Source organism: Aotus nancymaae, unplaced genomic scaffold, assembly GCF_030222135.1.
Source record: "Aotus nancymaae isolate 86718 unplaced genomic scaffold, 86718_ANA_hifiasm-v0.15.2.pri h1tg000002l, whole genome shotgun sequence".
Classification (NCBI taxonomy): domain Eukaryota; kingdom Metazoa; phylum Chordata; class Mammalia; order Primates; family Aotidae; genus Aotus; species Aotus nancymaae.
Genome location: NW_026988413.1, coordinates 52,530,297 through 52,552,982, shown reverse-complemented (window position 1 = coordinate 52,552,982; position 22,686 = coordinate 52,530,297). Strand labels below are relative to the sequence as shown.

Here is a 22,686-nt window from a genome sequence, read left to right as displayed (position 1 = left end):
CTTGGCCTCCCAAAGTGTTGGGAACAAAGGCATGAGCCACCATGCCTGGCCAATGACTGTATTATTAAAAGTTGACTTCACCTGTTTCTTTTGTACGTTTTTTCAATGTGGCTGCTTGAAAATGTAAAATTAACATGTGCGACAAAAATTATATTTCTATAAGACAGTGCTTGTCTAAACAATTCTAGACAAAAGGTCAGCCATCTCCATGAATGGAAATCTTAGAATCCCATTCAATGGTCACATCCATTTCATTCAATTCGACAAATACTGACCGCCAAGAGCACCATGCTTGTTGAGCTGGTGAGAGGTTATCATACAGGAGGCCCTGCAGTAAGAACTGAGCAGGAGGAAGACAGGAAGTGGAGTCTATGGAAGACCAGAGAAAGTGTCGCACGGGAGGTAAAAATTGAGTACTCTGGGGATTAAAGGAAAGGCGATAGCGTTATCGGGTTGTTGGCAAGGAGGAAGTGAATGAGGAAAGGGCACTAAGAGAAGGTAGCCAGTGACATGGGCAAGGAGAATGGTAAGGATTTTGGCCAAGAGAGAAGGGGTCTGAACGCTGTGGGAAGAACACTGGACTCAGCAGACCCAGCGTCCTCAGGCGCCTCTTCCCCTGTCCCAGTCCTCCCTGGCACCACCCTTGGCCTGTTCTCACACCATATAGCTCCCTGGCAGGCACCATCTGTACTCATGGCTTCCATGCCCACATCTACACTGATGACTCCCGCATCTCTAGTCCCAGCCCATACCTGTCTCTCGACCCCTGGTTCCAAATAGTCAATGTCCACTCACATTTGTTTGTGGATATTTCTCGGATACTTCAAAATCCACTGACTACCCAGCCAAACTCATCCTTCCCTTCCCTCCCACAGCTCTGGCCCTCACTGTCCTTCCCTTGAGGAAGCGGCAGGACCACAACTCAGCTGTCCTAATCCCTACCCTTGTACTCCAGTCCTACATATGACCAGCCCCAAAGTCCTGTGGCGTTTTCCCTCCTTAATAGTTATCTCACCCAGCCACTCTGTACACACCACTGCTGGGTCTAGGCTGTCACCGCACCTCGCCTGGGTGACACAACATCCTCACCGTTCTTGCTGCTTCTCGTGTGACCCCTCGAGCCATCCTTTTACATGGCTGTCAAGGTGACCAGACTACAACAGAAAACTGCTCCTTTAACACCTCTTTGCAATTTCCAGGGTGAAGTCCAAATTCCTGAACTTAACATATACAGCAGAACTTTATAATCTGGGCCTCACTCCCCTACCAGTTTCACAACTGCCTCTCCCCACATGCAAATACTTTTGCACATTCTGTTCCCTTTGCCTGGGACAACCTTCCTACTTTTTTTGTTTTTTTGAGAAGGAGTTTCGCTCTTGTTGCCCAGACTAGAGTGCAATGGCGTGATCTCGGCTCATTGCAACCTCCACCTTCTGGGTTCAAGTGATTCTCCTGCCTCAGCCTCCTGAATAGCTGGGATTACAGGCATATGCCACCATGCCCAGCTAATATTGTATTTCTATTAGAGATAGGGTTTCTCCACGTTGGTCAGGCTGGTCTCGAACTCCTGACCTCAGGTGATCTGCCTGCTTTGGCCTCCCAAAGTGCTGGGATTACAGGCGTAAGCCACCATGCCCGGCCACCCTTCCTATTTTCTTAGGAAAAAAAAATTCTTTTTTGGTGGTAAAATGGACATAACATTAAAAATTTCCCATTTTAACCCCATTTTCTTTGTCTACTTCCTTCCTACCCCTTGTCCTTTGAATTTAGCTGAAGTGACCTCTTTTGAAAAACCCTTCCTGAGTCCTCAGCCTGGGTCAGGTGCCTTTCTCTTTGCTACAGATCTCACAGTCCTTATCACTTTGTCCTGTGTTAGCTTATGTTTTTACTGACAGACTCCCTAAGACGGTGTCTGTGTCTTACTTTGTACGCCCGGGGCTGCAGTGTACAGTTGTATAGGTTATGCACTGCGAAAGGATGCCTGGCTCAGGAAATGAGTGTGGGATGAAGGCCATTAGTCAACTGTGCACCTGGTCCAGGCTGCATCCAGACCCTTTTCTAACTTGCACAAGGATGCCTGTGTGACAACAGTGGGCCCCGTGTATCCCCCGTGCTTGTTACAGAGTTGGCACACATAGTATTACAATAGGTGCTCATTAAATGTTGAGTAAAGATAGATGGATGTTCCAGGCAAAGGTACCAGGGGTAGAGATGGGCGGAAACCTGGTGTAATAGGGTGGTATTGGATACTCAGTATTGACTTGGGGGGTTGCAGCTACTTTGTAGAGGTCCCTTATGTTGGGCTGAGGGACTAACTCTTTAATTCAGGAGGCAGTGAGCAACTTTGTGAATTTTTGGTAGGACTGTGATACAGAATTTCAAAATACTCAGGCTCGAAAATGAGACTCAGAGAAGTAAAGTGACTTGTTCAAGGACACATAGAAAGTTAGAGGCAGGCCCAGATTTGAACTTGCTTTTCTTTTTTTTTTTTTGTTTGAGACAGAGTCTTGCTCTGTCGCCAGGCTGCCAGGCTGGAGTGCAGTGGTGCGATCTTGGCTCACTGCAACCTCCCTGTCCCTGTTTCAAGTGATTCTCCTGCCTCAGCCTCCCGAGTAGCTGGGACTACAGGTATGCACCACCAGGCCCAGCTAATTTTTGTATTTTTACAGAGACCAGGTTTCACCATGTTGGCAGGACGGTCTCCATCTCATGACCTCGTGATCTGCCTGCCTCAGCCTCTCAAAGTGCCGGGATTACAGGCGTGAGCCACCGCACGCAGTGAACTGGCTTCTTGCTCCTAGCTCAGTACAGGTCTGGAGAGTGCACTCTGGGATACCTCTTAGAACTGAGGCTGAGCCCTCTAAGGCTCAAAGCCAAATCTTCCCAGGCTTGGAGACTCTATCTTTTCCCTGACTCACGTTCCTGGACATGGTAGGTAGATGGACGACAGCCAGGCAGATGGGAGGGGGGGACAGTAGGAAGACCACTGCAATCCATGGTTCGGCCTCATTCATGGCACACCACTCGTTCTGTCTGCAGAATATTTACCAACTTGAAGGCATGGCAAATTGCCCATGCCTTTCTCTTCTTCCCATACATAAGTGCTCTAGTTTTTGAAGGCTTTTTTCACTATGAGCTCCTTACAACTCTCTTGGTTGCTCATCTCTGGACCTAGGCTAGTTTCTTCAGATTCTTTTTTTTTTGAGATGGAGTCTCACCCTGTCGCCCAGGCTGGAGTGCAATGGTGCCATCTTGGCTCAATGCAACCTCCGCCTCCCAGGTTCAAGCAATTCTCCTGCCTCAGCCTCCTCAGTAGCCCGGGCGCACACCACCACACCCGGCTAATTCTCCGGCCTCAGCCTCCTGAGTAGCCCGGGCGCACACCACCACACCCGGCTAATTCTCCGGCCTCAGCCTCCTGAGTAGCCCGGGCGCACACCACCACACCCGGCTAATTCTCCTGCCTCAGCCTCCTGAGTAGCCCGGGTGCACACCACCACACCCGGCTAATTCTCCGGCCTCAGCCTCCTGAGTAGCCCGGGTGCACACCACCATGCCCGGCTAATTTTTTTGTATCTTTAGTAGAGACAGGGTTCACCATGTTGGCCAAGCTGGTCTTGAACTCCTGACCTTGTGATCCACCCACCTTGGCCTCCCAAAGTGCTGGTGTCGTGAGCCATTGAGCCAGGCCAGATTATTTCAAAATCATTTTTTACCCCTAGTTGAAGGGGACTCGCCTGCGGCAGGTCTTAAGAAGTGTGTGTTGATTTGGACAGGATTGAGTGAAGACAACGATTTGAATCCAATGGTCTCCCTGAACGTTTGCCTTTTGGGCGAGTGCTTTTTGGTGCCATGGGGCTACATGAGACCCTTCATTTGCTCTTTTACAAGGAGAATTCATCTATGAACTTCCCCGAGTCCCCTGGGTCTCCTCCTGGCTTATGTGCTCCTGGCCTGGCTTTCCTTATTTCGTTTCTCTGTAGCTCATTTCTGGACCCTGAATAAATTATTTGATCATTTTTATCTTCACTCTGAGTCTGAAGGGCCATTTCTCTAATTTTTTTTTAGAGAGATTTGACTTGTCAATCTTTATCCCAGGATGGAAGCTCTGTCCTTTGGCACACATGTGAATATAATAATAATAATGACGACGTTATACTAAAATATTTATTGAACATATACTATGACCCAGATACTGTGCCTGCTGCTTTATAAAAACTAGCTCACTTAATCTTCACCACAATCCCAAGGAATAGAGCTATTATTGGCCCCGCTTTATAGATGAGGAAATGGAAGCACAGTAAGATCAAAAAACTTGCTCAAGATCAAAAAACTTGCTCATGGTCACCCAGCTGAGATTTGTGCCCAGGCAGTGACTCCAGAGCTGTGGTTACATCAGGACACCATGCAGCCCCAGTAAATAAACTCCCAGGCACATTCTCAGGTCACAGATAAGACGGATTGCAGGGTAGTGACTGGTAGACTCCCATGGCCAGTGGGCGGGCAGCCACCACTCTCAGGCTGAGTCTTCCCTAACCAGCTGCAGCCTCCCACGGGATGGACCCGTGATCCCAACAACCCAAGGAGAACAAAGCTTGCCCCTGAGGCCCAGCTGCATGGCAGGTAACTCCTCCACAGCCATGCCTACACCTTTCCACTCCATCACAAGAGGCTCTATAATTGATCTGACATAATTAGCTCTTTACTAAGTCATAATTTCCAGTGTGCAGTGACAAACCCATTGATGGATGATTTTACTCCACAGTTTGCCTGGGTATAAACTTAAGTGCAATTAACTGTCATTAATGAATGGAACACTTTTTTTCTTTAAATACATAAATTAGATGGACTCCACATTTATCCCTTCTCTGCCTTCTCGAGGCTTGAAAGATAAGCGCAGAGGTGCTGTCAGAAGCCAGTTCTTAAGTGCTCCAAGCTGGGTGCCAACAGCATTTGAAGATACTCATCTTTCTTAAGTTTGGTTTCCTATCTGTCTGTTCCACAGGCAACCTTTTCTGACTTTTTAGAAAGGGTTGAAATAGCAAAATGAATTAAAAGCTTCAGATTTTTTTTTTTTTTTGAATTGGAGTCTCACTTTGTCACCCAGGCTGGAGTGCAGTGGCATGATCTCAGCTCACTGCAAACTCTGCCTCCTGGTTGAAGCAACTCTCCTGCCTCAGCCTCCTGAGTAGCTGAAATTACAGATGTGCACCACTACGCCTGGCTAATTTTGTATTTTTAGTAGAGATGGGGTTTTACCGTGTTGGTCAGGCTGGTCTTGAACTCCTGACCGCAAGTGATCTGCCCGCCTCAGCCTCCCAAAGTGCTGGGATTACAGGTGTGAGCCACTGTGCCTGGCAAAAAGCCTCTGATTTTTCAGCCACCTGTAAGCAGCTGTTGCCCACTCCACCAAAGGGGTGACCTTCTACTTGGCTTTCCTCTCTTTTTCCCGTGGTCAGCTCCCAGTCACTTGCCTCTGCGGGTGGCTATTCCACTATTCCATGGGACCTGGGACCCAGCACTGGGGGTAGGCGTGGAGCAAGGCCAACTGTCAGTGCTTCTGATTTTATACCAAAGCTTCTCTTAATAGGGTGGAAAATTGAGAGGTGACTGTAGAACTGAGAAATATTTCCCTGTTACCCTTTTCTTAGATACAACTTGGCTCAACTCTCAAGAGAATAAAAAAGTCTCCTGTAAGGCGTAGGGTATTCCTTTTTTTTTGAGCTAGGGTTTCACTGTCGCCCAGGCTAGAGTGCAGTAGTATGACCTTGGCTCATAGCAACCTCTGCCTCCCAGGTTCAAGCAATTCTCTTGCCTCAGCCTCCCGAGTAGCTGGGATTACCCGTGTATACCACCATGCCTGGCTAATTTTCGTATTTTTAGTAGAGGCTGGTTTTCACCATGTTGGCCAGGCTGGTCTCGAACTCACAACCTCAGGTGATCCACCTGCCTCAGCCTCCCAAAGTGCTGGGATTAAGGCGTGAGCCACCGTGCCCAGCCCATAGGGTACTTTAAAGGTCTCACATGTTCTCTAATATTTAAGTTTATCTTTCCATCATTTTGGGTTTCGGTCCCTTCATTCCTTAGTTCCCCAAATTCCTGCATGTGACACCCAGGAACAAAGCCAGAGGGTAAACACTTTCCCGTGGTGACAGGAAAAGCACAGGGGACAGACGGTAGCTAGCTGCCAGCATCCGACACTCACCATGGTTTATCCCTTGATCCTTTTGCAGGAAAGACTGTGTGCTGTTTGCTGCTGGAGGTAAGTAGATTGTCTTTGGGCGTTTTGAATGGCTTTGAGGTGCTGCTGGCAGAGTGATGGCCGCTGAAACAGGCTTTTGTTTTCACCTGTACTAGTGATGTCCTGGGATTGGACGCTGGAGACGCTGGAGAGGGAGAAGGTCTACACATTGAACCGTGTCTTCTCTCTACAGGGGCAGAAAGTAGAGAACTCAGCACAGCATCTGTAGCAGGTAAGGCTCTCACACATTCACATTCACTCAAACATACAGCAGGCAAAGAGAAGCGCTTTTCTTGCAGCATCGGCATCCCTGAAGCCTAGGTTCTGATGATGATTTGTCTTGACATATGCTCCTATTCCGCCAGCTAGCAATAATTATGTTCTGGGTTTCCGTATCAAATGGCGTGCTAAACTAACATCAAGGTTCTCGTGGGAGACATTTACCAGGCCATCCTTCTGCAAAACCACTTCCACAGGAGTAGAAGATAGACACCAGGTGTCACCTGAACAGTGGGATAACCCCACATAGCCAAAGAGATTCCTAGACAGCTACACAGAGGCCACAGGTCCCTCAGGGCAGTGGACAGGGCAGGACTCTTAACAAATAAGAAACTCTCAAACCTGACACTCTGCAGAAGCACTAAAGTTAGAGGGGCCAGCAGGCTTGAATTGAAGGGCCTTTGAGAGCGAGAAAGCGGCCCAGCAGCTGTTCCTTCCTGGGACTGAGAAGGCAGTGTTGACACACCCCTGCTAAAGCCTCCTTAGGGTCCACAGAGGTTTGGGGCCTCCTGTAGGAGGATGTCAATGCTTGAGACAGAATCTGCAATGTGGGGCATGGACTTGGGCCAGCGAGCACAACGTCCTGAGGTTCTACAGAACATGCCAGAGCTCTGGCAGGGCAAGGTGGCTCACGCCTGTAATCCCAGCACTTTGGGAGGCTGAGGTGGGTGGATCACCTGATGTTGGGAGGTTGAGACCAGCCTGACCAACATGGAGAAACCCTGTCTCTACTAAAAATACAAAAAATTAGCCAGGCGTGGTGGTGCATGCCTGTAATCCCAGCTACTTGGGAGGTTGAGGCAGAAGAATCGCTTCAACCCGGAAGGCGGAGGTTGCAGTGAGCCGAGATTGCGCCATTGCACTCCAGGCTGGGCACCACAAGTGAAACTCTGCTTCAAAAAAAACAAAAACAAAAACAAACCTGTGCTCTGGGCAGAGATGCCTCACTTGTTCACGTTCTGTTAGCCCCTGTGCTTTTGACTGAATGGGCAGGATGAGGACACTAACCAGGACAGCAGATGCATGAAGCAATGAAGTGAAGTTCTAGTGTGCACCCACTGTGGTGTTTCTTTTTGTTTTTTTTTTTTTTTTTTTCTTTGAGTGTAAGTCTCACACTGTCTCCTGGGCTGGAGTGCAGTGGCATGATCTTGGCTCACTGCAACCTCTGCTTCCCAGGTTCAAGCAATTCTCCTGCCTCAGCCTCCCAGGTAGCTGAGATTACAGGCACCTGCCACTATGCCAGGCTAATTTGTTTTGTATTTTTAGTAGAGATGGGGTTTCACTATGTTGTCCAGTCTGGTCTCGAACTCCTGACCTCGTGATTGGCCCGCCTCAGCCTCCCAAAGTGCTGGGATTACAAGCGTGAGCCACCACGCCTGGCCTATGGTGGTTCTTAATTGTTTTAGGGAAACAGATCTGATAAAAATTTAAGATTCCAGCAAAAGGCTCTTTTACACCTGCTCAGAAACTTTGTACATGATTACAGGAAGGAATCCCAAACCCTAAAAAAGACAAAGCTTCCTGAAAGCCTAGGCCCTCTCTGGCTCTCTTATGCCCCACATATACTCAGTGCTTAATTAACCTGTGTTGAATAAATAAATGAAGTTATAACAGATATCCTGGAGATCACAGATCCGAAAAGCTGGCTGAATTTGATAATGCAAAATGTGACAGGCAAAGATGGCAGATCACTCTCTCCAGTCCAAAGCTGAGCCGAGGCTTCTCTCGTTAGCACACCTTCCCTGGTTGCTTTTGCAGGCACCCTGAGCTGGGGGATGCCAGCCTCCCACCCATGGCCAGCTGGGACAGGAGTCTGGGGTTTCTCTGTGCTCCCTTGTACCAGCGGGTTGCCAGGCTGTCTCAAAGCAGGATGCATTTAGTTTTCTGACGCAATAGGAATTAGGAGGAAGCAGATTTTTGAGGATCATCTGATTGTTGTTTGTTTTTGCTTGACCAGGGCTCATATGCTCCTACACAGAATAAATTTACAGGGTACTTTTTTTCATTGAATCAGAGTAGACCTTTGCATACATGATTAGTTCTCAGAAGCCATCCTGTTGAAGCTTTTGAGAACAAAGAGCTAGTTCTGGGGCCTCTGTTTTGAGCCAGGAGACCTGGGCTCCCATGTCAACCACACATACACAGTATTAGGCTCTTGGCCTTCAGTTCACCACTTAAACTTCCTTGGTTCCTGTGTCTTTATCTGTAGATGAAGTGGGTCCCTAGATGGCTTCAAGGCCTCCATCCACTCAGTCACCATAAATACAATGGATGCTTATATCTGCTCCTTCCCTTCTCATCCCTCATCATTCCTGGATGTCATAGCGATAATAACAGCCGAAGTATTGAACAATTTTACTCAGGCAAGATCTTCCTTGGAGGAATTCACTCTCTGTAAAATTATACTGGCCTTTACAACCCCTGTGAGACAGGCAGGAAGCAGCCAGGCGTCTTCACCCTCCTCACAGCTGACTGGCCAAAGGAGACCCAGAGAGGTGAGATGATTGCCAAGGTCAGGGCTACTCAAGGATCAGGGCGCCTCTGCTCTGGGTACATGGGCCTATGCCTCTTAGGAAGGCAGGAAACCAGGTGAATAAGAATCTAAGCCAGGAAATTAGAAAATGCAGAACTTAGAATCACTAAAGGTCAGAACTGGATCTTAAAAATCAACTAGTGTGATCTTTCTGATGGATGAGGTTATCAGTTGCCAGCCTTCGGGTTAAGCCAGTTAGTGGCAATCCTGGGACTAGAACCAAGTCTCCTAACTTCAAGTCTGTGGACTTTCTGCATCTCAGAAATGTCTTGTTTAGCAATTTATTTTTTGGCAGAGGCTTCCAATATGAAAATAAGATTTTGATTTTTACCATTACTGCTCTAGATTTTTCTGCAGTCTTCATTCATTCCCTTGCTATCACTTATTAAAAGCTGGTGGTGGGCAGGTAGGGGATGTACAGAAATATTTCTCGGTTTAGGTGGGGAGATAAATCTGAATAATGAAGATACATTTTATTTTGCTAAACTAAGGGTTAAAAATTATGCAAGTAAACAAAGACAAATCACAAGGAAGCGTGCCATGAAGACCAAAATAAATGGACCAGACCAGTGAATCTACAATCACCTTCTAAAAGGATGCTGGTTAGTGGTCCTGGTATTCTGCTGCTAAATTTACAGAAAAAACTTTTTTTTTTGAGAAAGAGTCTTGGTCTGTCACCCAGGCTATAGTGCTGTGGCACGATCATGGCTTACTGCAACCTTCAGCTTCCAGGTTCAAGTGATCCTTCTATGTCAGCCTTCTGAGTAGCTGGGACTACAGGTGTGTGCCACCACACACGGCTAATAAATATTATTATTTTTTGAGACAGAGTCTTGCTCCTGTGGCCCAGGCTGGAGTGCAGTGGCATGATCTCATCTCACTGCAACCTCCACCATGCAGGCTCAAGCGATTCTCTTGGGCATGGGAAAACCAAGGCTCAAGATTCTCAAGATCTCAGCCTCCCAAGTAGATGTGATTATAGGCATGAACCATCATGCCCAGCTAATTTTTGTATTTTTAGTAGAGATGGGGTTTCATCATGGTGGCCAGGCTAGTCTTGAACTCCTGGCCTCAAGTGATTTGCCTGTCTCAGCCTCCCAAAGCGCTCGGGTTACAGGCATGAGTCACTGTGCCTGGTCCTAGTTAATTATTAATTAAAACTTTTTTTTGGTAAGGCCAGGTGTGGTGGCTCGTGTCTATAATCCCGGCACTTTGGGTGGCCAAGGGTGGGAGGATCTCTTGAGACTGGCAAGTAGAGGCTACAGCAAGTTGTGATTGTACTAGAGCATTCCAGCCTAGGCAACAGAGCAAGACCCTATCTCAATTTTTTTTTTTTTTGTAGCTACAAAGTCTCTCTATGTTCCCCAGGCAGGTTTTGAACTCCTGGGCTCAAGAGATCCTCCGGCCTCGGCCTCCCAAAGTGTTGGGATTCCAGGTGAGCCACCACATTTGGCCCACAAAACAACTGTATCAGTGGATAAGCTTTTTTTCTTAGTTTCGTATTTTATTTTTTGAGACGGTCTCACTCTGTTGCCCAGGCTACAGTACAGTGGAGTGATCTCGGCTCACTGCAACCTCTGTCTCCCAGGTTCAAGTGATTCTCCTTCCTCAGTCTCTAGAGTAGCTGGAATTACAGGTGCTTGCCACCACGGCTGGTTAATTTTTGTAATTTTAGTAGAGACAAGGTTTCACCATGTTGGTCAGGCTGGTTTCAAACTCCTGATCTCAAGTGATCCACCCTCCTCAGCCTCCCAAAGTGCTAGGATTACAGGCGTGAGCCACCACGCCTGGTTTCATATTTTAGGTTCAGAAACTTGTCTTAAATTGCCAATTGAAATAACAAGTTGGAATGAGGAAATATTAACTAAAACCTGAAGACAGCCCTTTACCCTTAATATAAGTTTTTTAAATAGTTGTTTGATGTGTGATTCTGTATTGCAATAAATAGGTGAAAGCAGTATTTTCTATTTGTGAAACTGAATTAATTCAGAAGGGCTCTCACAACCCTTACACTATGGGAACAAGCTTGCCTCCTACCGGTGCAGTTGAGAAAGGTTATGTAAGAATTTAGAGTGGAGGGACCAATAGTGTCAGTGGTCTGGGCTTCACTCTGGAGGTGAGCTATAGCTAAGCTTTTGAAAATGGGTAGAGCTGATGTCCCAGGTAGGGCAGAGTGAGTGGATTCTACAAAAAGACCCATTTAATCTGTGTTTCTCTAGTGTATGAAGACCTGCCTGTAGCAGACTTACACAGTTTTGTGTTGGTGAGGAGGTGGGTTAGGTTGGTGACAGGAGAAGGCAGGGTCTTATGTCTTGCAAAAAGATGTAGCTTTGCAGGTGAGATTTCTCTGAGTAAAGCTCTCCTGCTGTACATTACCATCATTCAGATATAAGCCTTCACCCACTTGAGGCTTAATCAAGTCTTTCTATGTTTTGATTAAGGGCCTGCCTAAGGTAGATCCCTATAATTACTCTAATTCTATTTGCCCTGCCCAGAAAGAGTTTGTAGTACATTATATCCCTCACTCTTTGTTAAAATATTTCATACTTAAGCAATTTTAGAGAAAAAGAGCACTTTCCTCTAAATGTTCTTAGTCTTTGCTAATACATATAACTTTATTAACAAAAGTGTAATCAATGGATATTTTGGACTATTCTTTGTCAGCTAACATTATTCTACATATACGAATCAAATTCCCATACACTTGCCATTCTAAAAGGCTGGGTTCAATCATTCACATTCAATCATTAACATGATGCAGATTATTTAGCTACTCTCTTATTGTCTACCTACTATTTGTCTTTTAAAAAAACTGACTTATTTAAAAAGTGATTCAGAATTATGTCCTTGAGGTATAATTCCCAAACTGAAAGGTTGCAAGTTTATAGCTCTTGCTACACATTTCTTTCCAGACCATGTGACAGAAAGACCAAACCAATCTATTGTGCTAATATTGAATATAAGCACCACTCACCTACCGAAAACAGAAAATCACTATCAGAAAATCTGTGCAGAATTAAGCATACAATACATCAATAACAACCTCAGTGAATGATCTTGGACCAGCAACCTCCGCTCTCACCCTTTCTGTCCTTTGATCAATAGTTATAATAGTTTTAAGATTTTTCAGGTGGCTACAGTGGCTCGCACCTGTAATCCCAGCACTTTGGGAGGCTGAGGCGGGTGAATTACTTTAAGCTCAGGAGTTCAAAACTAGCTGGGTAACATGGTAAAACCCTGTCTCTACAAAAAAGAAAAAAAGATCAGCAGGTGTGCCCCTGTAGGCCCAGCTACTTAGGAGGTGGGAGGATCGCTTGAGCCAGAGAGGTCAAGGCTGCAGCGAGCTGAGATTGTTTCACTGCACTCCAGCCTGAGTGACAGAGTGAGACCCTGTCTCAAAAAAAAAATTTTTTTTTCAGGCTTGTAATCCCACACTTTGGGAGGCTGAGGTGGGCAGATCACATGAGGTCAGGAGTTTGAGACTAGCCTGACCAACATGGAGAAACCCCGTCTCTACTAAAAATACAAAAAATTAGCCAGGCGTGGTGGTGCATGCCTGCAATCTCAGCTACTTGGAGAGGCTGAGGCAGAAGAATCACTTTAACCCAGGAGGCAGAGGTTGTGGTGAGCTGAGATCGTGCCATTGCATTCCAGCATGGGCAACAAAAGTGAAACTCTGTTTCAAAAAAAAAATTTTTTTTTCCTATGTGCCAGGCACTCTTCTAAACACTTGATTTACCTTTTAGCATTTCATTCTTACAATACTGTAAGAGAAGCACTACTGGCCTCTTTTTACAACAGTTAACTTTTATGGACAAAACTATAATCAATGGATATTTTGGACTATTCCTTGCCAACTATCATTATTCTAAATATACGTATCAAATTCCCACATACTTGCCATTTTAAACCATTAGGTAATATTCAGTCATTAACATGCTGTAGATTACTTAGCTACCCTCTCACTCTCTACCTACTATTTGTCTTTTAAAAAACTGATTTATTTAAAAAGTGATTTAGAATTATTTCCTTGAGGTATAATTCCTGAGGTTTGGTTCAGAGATACAATGAGTTCTTAATGTCGCAGAGCTAGAAAACGTCAGATCTGGGATGTTTTCAGAGCCCCTGTCTTAACTCTGGGCTCTACCACCTTGGAATCTTGGAAGATAATGCTAGGGATAGGAGGAGCCTGAAAGAGCCAAGGGACCTCTCCCTTCCCACTGGCTCTGGGTTTTTCAGCAGGGCAGCTGGCTCCCCTAGGGAGAGGAAGAAACACCTTGTAAGCGTTAGGCAGCTGGCAGGTGCCAGTCAGCAGCTCCATGCCACTGCCTGAGACCTCAATCACAAGGAGTTTGGGGGCCCCGGAACCAAAGAGAGGAAAAGCCAAATCCTTTCACTTTTAGGCATTTCCACCACAGGAAGTCCAGGCCAAAGTCTCAGCAGCTGCTTGTTTCAAGACCACCTGCTTTCCCAAAGCCTCCTTAACCATCCAGGTGCAACTCCACGGGCAGTCCTGGAGATCAGCTGCGCAGGGAGCTTGCAGACTCCACCTCTCAGCATCCCCCAAATCTGACAGGCACGGGGAGCCCTGGTGTCTCCAGTTTGCTTCCGTCACCTTCTGCAGATAAACTCCATCAGGTTCTCAGGCAATTTCATTTCAGTAAAAATTCAGAGCCTTCCCTTTCCCATACATACTCTTATTCATGGAGATATTTTCATACTAGCATCATCAATGTCCTGCATGGAAAACCTCAGCACAGATGCCTCGTGAATGGCTGAGCCGGCCGCAAATACTCAAGGTGGCTCCCTGCATCATTTTTAGAAAGAACTTGTTGGGAATGTTCCAATAGGGCCTTTAAGAGACCAACCCCCTCCCAATGGACTTTGAGCACCACAGTCGCTTGTGGCCTGCCATGGTTGTGTAAGCACACTTGGGCTTAGGCCAGCACCCGGCTTACTCACTTGACAGCATGGAGTCTCCTTCAGCCCCCACTTCTGAGGGCAGGTGCTTGGCAAGTCATTAGCCGGCCTCTATCTTATCAGTGGGTTCAATCTGCTTTTGTAGCTGCAGTCAGGATGCTGCCTATAAACACCCTGATTTCCAAGGAACCTTCTTCTAAACGTAAACTGGAGCTGGAGAGAGAGGCAGGGCTGGCACCTTTGCACTGGGAGCTGTGCCAGGAGCCAGGGCAGCCGTACTCACAGCTGCTTGGGGAGGCAACGATTCCCCCTAGTTTACAGCTGTGGAAATGGAGACAGACTGCATTTGACAAACTTGCCCAAAGTCATAAGACTATTAGGTGGAAGAGCTGGGGCTAGAACCTGGGCCTGTGGTCTCATGTGTCACCATCAAAGTTAGATACTAAACTTACTGCCATGGTGGTTAGAGGGGGATATTGAATCAGCCTTGCTCAGCAGAGGAGGAAATGAAGACACAGAAAAGTCAGGTGATAGGGCAGGCCGCGGGTGCAGGCAGAGCTGTGCCAAGCAGTTCCCGTGCCAGGAGTGCTTGTGAGCTTTTCTGGAGTGCCCATTCCCTTCTCACATTGCAGTACCTCTTAAAAATGGCAGGGCTGAGGAGCGAGGAGGCATTCCTTAAACACAGGTGCCTGCCATCAATTGACTTAGACTAGGTCTTCTTTACCCCTCTTCACCTCCTACCCACTGTGGGCAACATAAACTATCTGGGGCACTAAGTTCTTTGACAAACGTTAATGTGGGCCTGTGATCTACACTGCTCATGCCAGCTCAGCTCCCAAATCCCCTAAGCTCACTCTGGGCTTGTTTCTTGGTCATCTGCTCACCCCAGGCACATTCATTTAGTTAGGAGGAAAGCAGCCTGGTGTGGTGGCTCATGCCTGTAATCCCAGCATTTTGGGAGGCCGAGGCAGCTGGATCCTGAGGTCAGGAGTTCGAGACCAGCTTGACCAACATGGTGAAACCCCGTCTCTACTAAAAATACAAAAATTAGCCGGTCGTGGTGGCACATGCCTGTATTCCCAGCTACTCAGGAGGCTGAGGCAGGAGAATTGCTTGAACCCAGGAGGTGGAGTTTGCAGTGAACCGAGATTGTTCCACTGCATTCCAACCTGGGCGAGAGAGAAGCTCTGTCTCAAAAAAAAAAAGGGAGGGAAAGCATCCTTTCTTGAGTACCTACTATGTATCGGGCACCGTGCAAGCTGCTTTTCACTCACCAGCTCATGTAATCTACCCAAAAACCCTACCACGTGGTATGATACTGTTAGTTGCCCTGTTATAAATGGGGAAATTATTATTTTTTCTTCTTAAATATCAGATGGGGAAATTAAAGCTTAGCAAGATTGTGAAACAAGACCAAGGTCATGTAGACCTCAGCAGCTGGGAGGAAAGCCCAGGCTTGCCCGGCCCCAGAGCCAATGCCCTTTCTACCATGCCCCTGTGCCTGGGACGTTCCCTTCCCTCCACACTTCAGAAACGCCAACTCGGATGATTCTTACAAGAGCACTTCCCACTTCCAGAGCTCCTGCGAAGTAGGATCCTTTTTAACTTTTCCCCTGTGGAGGCATTCCGCCTTCCTCCTCCTCTTCTATTTATCATGTATACTAAGGTGCAAATTTCTGGCATCACCACTATTGGGTAGGATCTGGGGAGTCCCAGGGGCTTTCCAGGGCCCTGAATACTTCCATCAGCCCCCAAGGATGCCCCCACCGGACACCTAGTGTAGCTAAAAGGAAAAACCACAGAAATAGAACCTGTGGGGAAACAAGCAGATGTGCACCTTGCCAGCGGTACTTACAAGGGATTACATTTTTCTGGAGAGCAACCTGGTGATAATAACAGGAACTAAAAAGCATCCATAGCCTTTGATCTGGTAATCTGGTAATGTTAGTTTAGAAAACAGACCTCCAGGAAATATCCCAAAGGAAAAAAAATCAAAGATATTCTCAGCACTGTCTACTATAGTAAAAAATTACTACAAACAACCTGAATAATCCATAATAAAGCGAATGGTAGGAGACAGGTAGGAGAGTTATATCAACCTAAGAAAATGTATGCAAAATAGTACACTCAGATCTGCAAGAAAATTAACAAGATGTCACAAATAGTATGTAGATACTAATCAGTACTTAAAGGAAAATACTTGAGGCTGGGCACAGTGGCTCATTCCTGTAATCCCAACACTTTGGGAGGCTGAGGTAGGTGGATCACTTGAGGTCAGGAGTTTGGGACCAGCCTTGCCAACACGATGAAACCTCGTCTCTACTATAACTACCAAAAAAAAAAAAATTAGCCAGGCGTGGTGGTGCATGCTTGTAATCCTAGCTACTCGGGAGGCCGAGGTGGAGGTTGCAGTGAGCCGAGATCGCACCACTGCACTCTAGCTTGGTGATAGAATGAGACTCCATCTCAAAAACAAACAAGCAAACAAATAACAACAAAAAGGAAACAAAGAAAAGCATTTGATAAATACATGAGGATGAGGAAAAAAGGAAATGATATAAGATGCATTGCTTAATAGGCTCTGTCTTTGTTAAAGCTGTTTAAGTCCATCAACAACAACAACAAAACACGAACGTATCCTGAAACAGAAAGGGCAGAGGAAAGTAGGTGCAAATACAAAGGCAGGAAGGAGACAAAAATATGGGTTAAAATGAAACCTCCTTCATTCATTCACTCTTTTTTTTTTTTTTTTGCTTAGTGTTTCCTTGGCACCTACCACGTGTCAGACACTGGGCTATGAGCCCTGGGTTATTACAGTGGTGATAGGATAGGTGCTGTCATTGCTAGACCTTTGTCATCGAGGGCTTCCTGTGCTCAGGGGACAGCACTCTCCATCCAGATCCTGGCTTGCTGCCACAGTTGTCACTCTGAGTAGAGGAGAATGGACACGGCCATCAGAAGGCAGGCTGCTGCCCGAAGGACCTGAGTCTGAGACTCCACCTGGAGCCAGAGCCATGATCCTCTTTGTAACGTTAGGCCTTTTATGGCTCTATCTGCTCCCCACTATCTGGGCCCGGTGGTAGCAGAGGGGTTGACAAGGACTCCGCATGCATGGCACTGAACTTCTCCATCAGAGTAGCCCCCACCAAAACCACAAACGCACCGCACAAGTCACATGTGTTTAAACACAGGAGTCATCACAGCTTTGGTGAAAACTGAGGGCTTCCAGCTTGCAGATAAGCTGTTGAATGCTACCTTACGATGACACAGCTGACATCATCACACCAAGAGCACCGATAGGACAGTTATGGCAGACAGCTAGACCTGGCAGAGGGGGTGACACAGGCCCCAGGATCTTGGGGAGAAGATCCATGAGCTGGGATTCCCAACGTTTAAAATATCTGATAAAACGACCAGGCGCGGTGACTCACGCCTGTAATCCCAGCACTTTGGGAGGCTGAGGGGTGTGGATCACTTGAGATCAAGAGTTTGAGACCAGCCTGGCTAACACGGGAAAACCCCGTCTCTACTAAAAATACAAAAATTAGCTAGGCGTGGTGGTGCGTGCCTGTAATCCCAGCTACTCTGGAAGCTGAGGCAGGAGAATCACTTGAACCTGGGAGGTGGAGGTAGCAATGAACTGAGATTGCACCACCGTACTCCAGCTTGAGCAACAGAGTGACACTCCGTCTCAAAAAAAAAAAAAAATACCCCACAAAAAACAAAAACAAAAACAAAAACAAACCTGCACATATACCCCTTGAATCTAAAATAAAAGCTGAAATTTAAAAATAAATAAATAAAAATACCTGGACAGCTGAACCGAATCTTCCCCACGCTGTCTTGAGGCAGCATCAGTGGCCTTTGCCCTGGGGCCTTGAGCTAAGGCCTCAGGGCTTGCCAGGCCCCATGGAGGCAGAAAGTACCCCAGCTGCACTTACACATCAGAGAACATCCAGTGCAGCAGGGATTTCTTCACTCTTGGGACACCAGGGCCAGGGCCCCCAAATCTGTGACTTTTTAAAAGGTCCTGAGGTGATTTTCATGCTCCATGGGCTTTGGGAATCACTGGAAATGCAGAGCAGACACTGCTGTCTTTGGAATCAGAAAGATCTGGGCTCGAATCCCAGCTCTGTCACTCATTAGCTCTGTGACTTGTGGAAATTACTTAACCCCTTGAGCCCCAGTCTCCTTACCTGTAAAATGGGGACAATAGGCCAGGTGTGGTGGCTCACACCTGTAATCCCAGCACTTTGGGAGGCTGGATCATGAGGTCAAGAGATCGAGACCAGCCTGGCCAACATGGCAAATCCCCGCCTCTACTAAAAACACAAAAATTAGCTGGACGTGGTAGCACGTGCCTGTAATCCCAGCTACTCAGGAGGCTAAGGCAGGAGAATCACTTGAACCTGGGAGGCAGAGGCTGCAGTGAGCTGAGATTGAGCCACTGCACTCCAGCCTGGGGGGCAGAGTGAGACTCCATCTCAGAAAATGAAAACAAAAACAAAAAATGAGGGCAGTAATACCCACATCATGGAGTTACAACAGGACAGGTGCCCGTCAAGCACACTGTGTCCCTCATCTTGGTGCACATCACACGCTGTAATTACCGGTTTACTGGCTTAAGTGTCCTGCGCCTGGACACACCTGGAGGGCAGGTGTCTTGTTTACTCTTTTATCTCTGGCATTTAGCACAGGGTCTTGCGCTCAAGAGCACTCACTCTGCTCATGGTGGAATAAATGGGTGTGGGGAGGATTGAGAACATGTAAAATGTGGCTACCACAGTGCCAACCCATCGCAGGCGCTTAACATGAGTTCCCCTGATATATGAAAATGTCCATTAGAAAAACATGCACAGGTAGTAGCTTTGCTCAGGAGGAAATTCTCAGTCTTCTCCCTGCCCCTGAATGAAATCATTCCACTTACAGAAGCCAATGGGCGCACACCGTTTAAGGACCACAGGCTGGTAGGAGGGGCCACCAGTGCTTTATTTCCATCTGTACCAGCGTCTCCTTTCCACAGCACAGGACCACGGTCTCTTACAAGAGAAGGTGAAAAGACTCCATTGACTGCTAAGCTCACGGCATCGCTCAGAGCCTCTCACCCCATCGACCGTCATGGTCCTACAGCAGCCACTAATAACGGAACCATTTCTGTTCTTCTTGGAGTGGCAGTTGGCAGCGGCAAACAGGAAGTTGTCTTGAAGTAGGGTGTGGTTGTGCCCTGTCAACATATGCGTACAGAGACACACACTTTTTTTTTTCCTTTCTCACCCCCTTATCTCTTCCTTCTTTAGAAGCAAAAGGTCTGAGTTACTTTGGTGAAAACAAAACTTTTTACATGATTTAAGATCAACCTGCCCTACCATACAAACACACACCCAGGACAGAAAGGAACCTAAAACACAGCGAGGGTCTATTTTCCTGCCACCAGTCACTCACTGGTAGCATCTAGTTAGGAGCTGACTGTGAGCGTGAGTCGGTGTGCATTTGCCCCTTGATTTCGCGAGGCACACAGGAAACAGAGCCCTAGCTCGAAACCAGCCAGACACACCACCCAGCATCCTAGTGAGCCGGTCGGTCCACCTGTGGGCCAGACGCCCGTGTTGACTCAGGGCCTGCAGCGTGCACGCACTGGACAAGGACCATGCGTGGCCAGGAAAGAAGGAAAAAACCAGGGTGCTGGTTTCAAGCAATTTATGCAGTTTGAATAGAAAGGACCCCAAACACGTCTTAACACAAATTGCATAGAAAAACAACAAAGAAACGCCATGGCTGAGTAGATAAGTGCCCTGAGTAGATAAATACACGGACATAAACGCGGGGAAGTGGGGTTGACACACGGGGAAGGTTCACTGCAGCTGGCTTCCCAGTGCTCTGAAAGGTGTGCTGGAAAATTTTCCACTCCACTCCTTTTCAGGCCTGAGGCTGGTGCATCCAGAAGGGTTGTCCAAAATAGACTGGTCCCCAACCCAGCCTCCTACTCCTGACCTCTTTCTGAGGCAGCCACTCTCCCCGCTCCCCGCCTCAGCCCTGTCTCGGCTCCAGCTCCAGCCCACAGAGCAAGAGCGCTGTCTATGCTAACACTCATCTTGCTAAATGGCTCGTGGGCTGCCAGCATGCTCCGCCTGCCAGGTTCTCTGTTCCGTGACCTGCGCTCAGCCCCACACCGTCCTGTGTGGCCCTCGTGCCCTGCGCTCACACTTACACATCCCGGGGAGGCTGCCTTGCCGTTTGGATAAGGAGGCTGAGCCAGTGACACGCTGGGCAACGCGACTCGTGGTAGTAGACGTTTCCTGGCTCCTGGATAAGGGCCCTGGCCAGTCAGAACGCACCACTTCCCCTTTAAGAGAGCACGCCCAGATGAGATTAGGGAAAGGCAGAAAGAAAAGCCCGGAAAAGTCAGGGTTGTATCCTGAATTTGGCAGATGAACTTGGGTTTTCCTGAACCGCACACACAAGGTGTGGTCAGAAGCAGCAGGCTCCTCAGAGGTGCATGAGAGCCAGCGCTGTGTGTGCAGGGCTGGGCCTTACCGCAGCCCTGGAGCTGCTGTCTGTCTGGCCTGGGTCCAGGGTCCCCAGGCAGCCTGAAGATGCCTCGGGCATTCCCACTCCCCCTTCGCTCTGGCCTGTCCATCCTGATAGGCAGAGTCCACTTCAATACCAAGCACTATGCTTTAGAGCAGTCATTATAATGATTGGAAAATACTTTTGTGGGTGGCTGGAACTATTGATTTAAGCAGGGAGCTTTCATTCATTCTGGATATTTAGAAAGTTTCCTCCCTGATCTTGGCCAAAAACTGCAGACTTGGGAGCAGGGAGAATGCCTAGCAAAACAATGGTTCACAAAGGCCACATGTTACGTGATTCCCTTTATACGAAATGTCCAGAATAGGTAAAATCACAGAGACAGACAGAGATTTGTGGTTGTCAGGGGCAGGCTTGCAGAAGGCGGAGGTAGTGACTGCTTAACGGGCACAGGGTCTCCTTTGGGGGCTGCTGGTTGCCCAACATTGTGAATGTACGCAATACCACTGAATAGCAGCACACTTTAAATGGTTAATTTTCTGTGATGCAAATTTCACCTCAATTTAAAAAAAAATTAGCAAAGTATGTTTTGCGCATCTTTATCTTCTACTAGGACCTCTCCTGTGTGGCATCTGACATTTCTTTGTAAAACCTGGTTATTACCTGATGAATATTAAATCAACCCTAGCTAAGGGGCATATGCCTTTTAGTAAAGAGAATGCAACACAAATCTTTAAGATACAAAAGTTTTCCAAGACTCAGAAAGTTTGACTTTCCTGGAGAATTTTGGACTGTGGGAAGACACATCTCCTCATGTCACGCTCACACGTTTGCTCCCGGCACACACATGCCAGGGAGAGCCTCCTACGCATTAGCAAGAATAGAGAGGTCATTATAATGACTGCCTATGTAAGGTAGCCTCCTGTTGGGACCATCCCTTCAGCCACTTGAAAACATAACCAAAGCCAGAGACAGTGAGCCTCCAGTGGGAAAATTATTCTGGGAGAACATGACTTTGGACTTCTGGGTTCTTGGCTTCCTTTTCCCCTCTTTTTGACAGAGTTTCTTCCCAGAATTGAGGAGAATTCATCGGTTTCAGATTGGGAGGGAGCTGTGCTGGCTGGCAAAGCAGAACCATTTGTTTGGAATGTAGCTGGGGGGTGCCGAGGGGGCGTAAGCTGACCACCCATCTGACCAGTCCTCCTTTTCAGTCATTTGCAGCTTTGGCTGGAGATTATCTGCTCCCAAGAGTTAGGCTGTGAGCATTGTTCCCCAACCCGAGGTTAGCAGGTCAAGGGCCCTTAGGCACATTTCACTCACCCAGGGGACTGTGGAGTAGAGGCCTGCTGGATGTTGCAATGTTTAGAAGAAACACAGATGAAAGGGCAGGCCCCAGGCCTGGGAACCCGAGTCTTTCCAGAGACAAACGTGAGTTGCTTTCCTAATATATCTGCAAAGAGTTCCAGGATGACCTGGAAAACGGAGATGGGAACAGCTGCCCTTGGGCCAGCTCTCCCAGAACCATCTGGACCTTCTAGAGCACTGGCCCCTGCTTCCTGCAGCCCTGCTCTCCCTCCTCATCTCGGGTGCCCATGTAGGCTCCTGGTGGCCTTACACCTCAGGCAGCCTAAGTTCTCAGCAAACATGTGGCTTAGGATAATAAGATGCAATATTTATTCTAGCTTCTGAAGAGCAGCAAGTTTAGAAACATAACTCTAAATAAAAACACAGGCAGGCTCAACCCAATTCAAAAATGGGCAAAGGGCTGGGCGTGGTGGCTCACACCTGTGATTTCAGCACTTTGGGAGGCCGAGGTGGGTGGATCACAAGGTCAGGAGTTCGAGACCAGTCTGGCCAATAGGGTGAAACCCTATCTGTACTAAAGATACAAAAATAACCTGAGTGTGGTGGTACGCACCTGTAGTCCCAGCTACTCAGGAGGCTGAGGCAGGAGAACGGCTTGAACCCAGGAGGTTGCAGTGAGCCAAGATCATGACACTGCACTCCAGCCTGGGTGACAGAGCAAGACTCCATCTCAAAAACAAAAAAAAAAAAAAAAAAGAAAAAGGGCAGAAGACTTGAATAGATAGTTCTCCTCTAAAGAAGATATATAGGTGGCTGACAAGAGCATATGAAAAAATGCTCTCCAGTCACTAGTCATTAGGGATGTGCAAATCGCAATCAC

The 22,686-nt window shown here is 47.4% G+C and overlaps 1 protein-coding gene across 15 annotated transcripts in view; it reads right to left on the bottom strand.

Annotated features, from left to right (window-relative positions):
* The window catches only part of ATXN7L1 (ataxin 7 like 1), a 266,971-nt gene that overhangs the window by 52,269 nt on the left and 192,016 nt on the right, over positions 1 to 22,686 (bottom strand). For 11 of the 15 annotated variants that reach the window (XR_010341980.1, XR_010341989.1, XR_010341982.1 and 8 more), the window contains one exon: positions 6,206 to 6,428. Coding sequence is in view for 6 of the 15 variants with exons in the window: in XM_012456205.2 (XP_012311628.2) it covers positions 6,206 to 6,428 (223 nt within the window). In the remaining 9 variants the exon portion in view is untranslated. Of the gene's footprint in view, positions 1 to 6,205; positions 6,429 to 18,900; positions 19,198 to 20,175; positions 20,292 to 22,686 lie in introns of those variants that run through there. The other 4 variants (XR_010341991.1, XR_010341992.1, XR_010341993.1 and 1 more) reach the window with 4 other exon arrangements.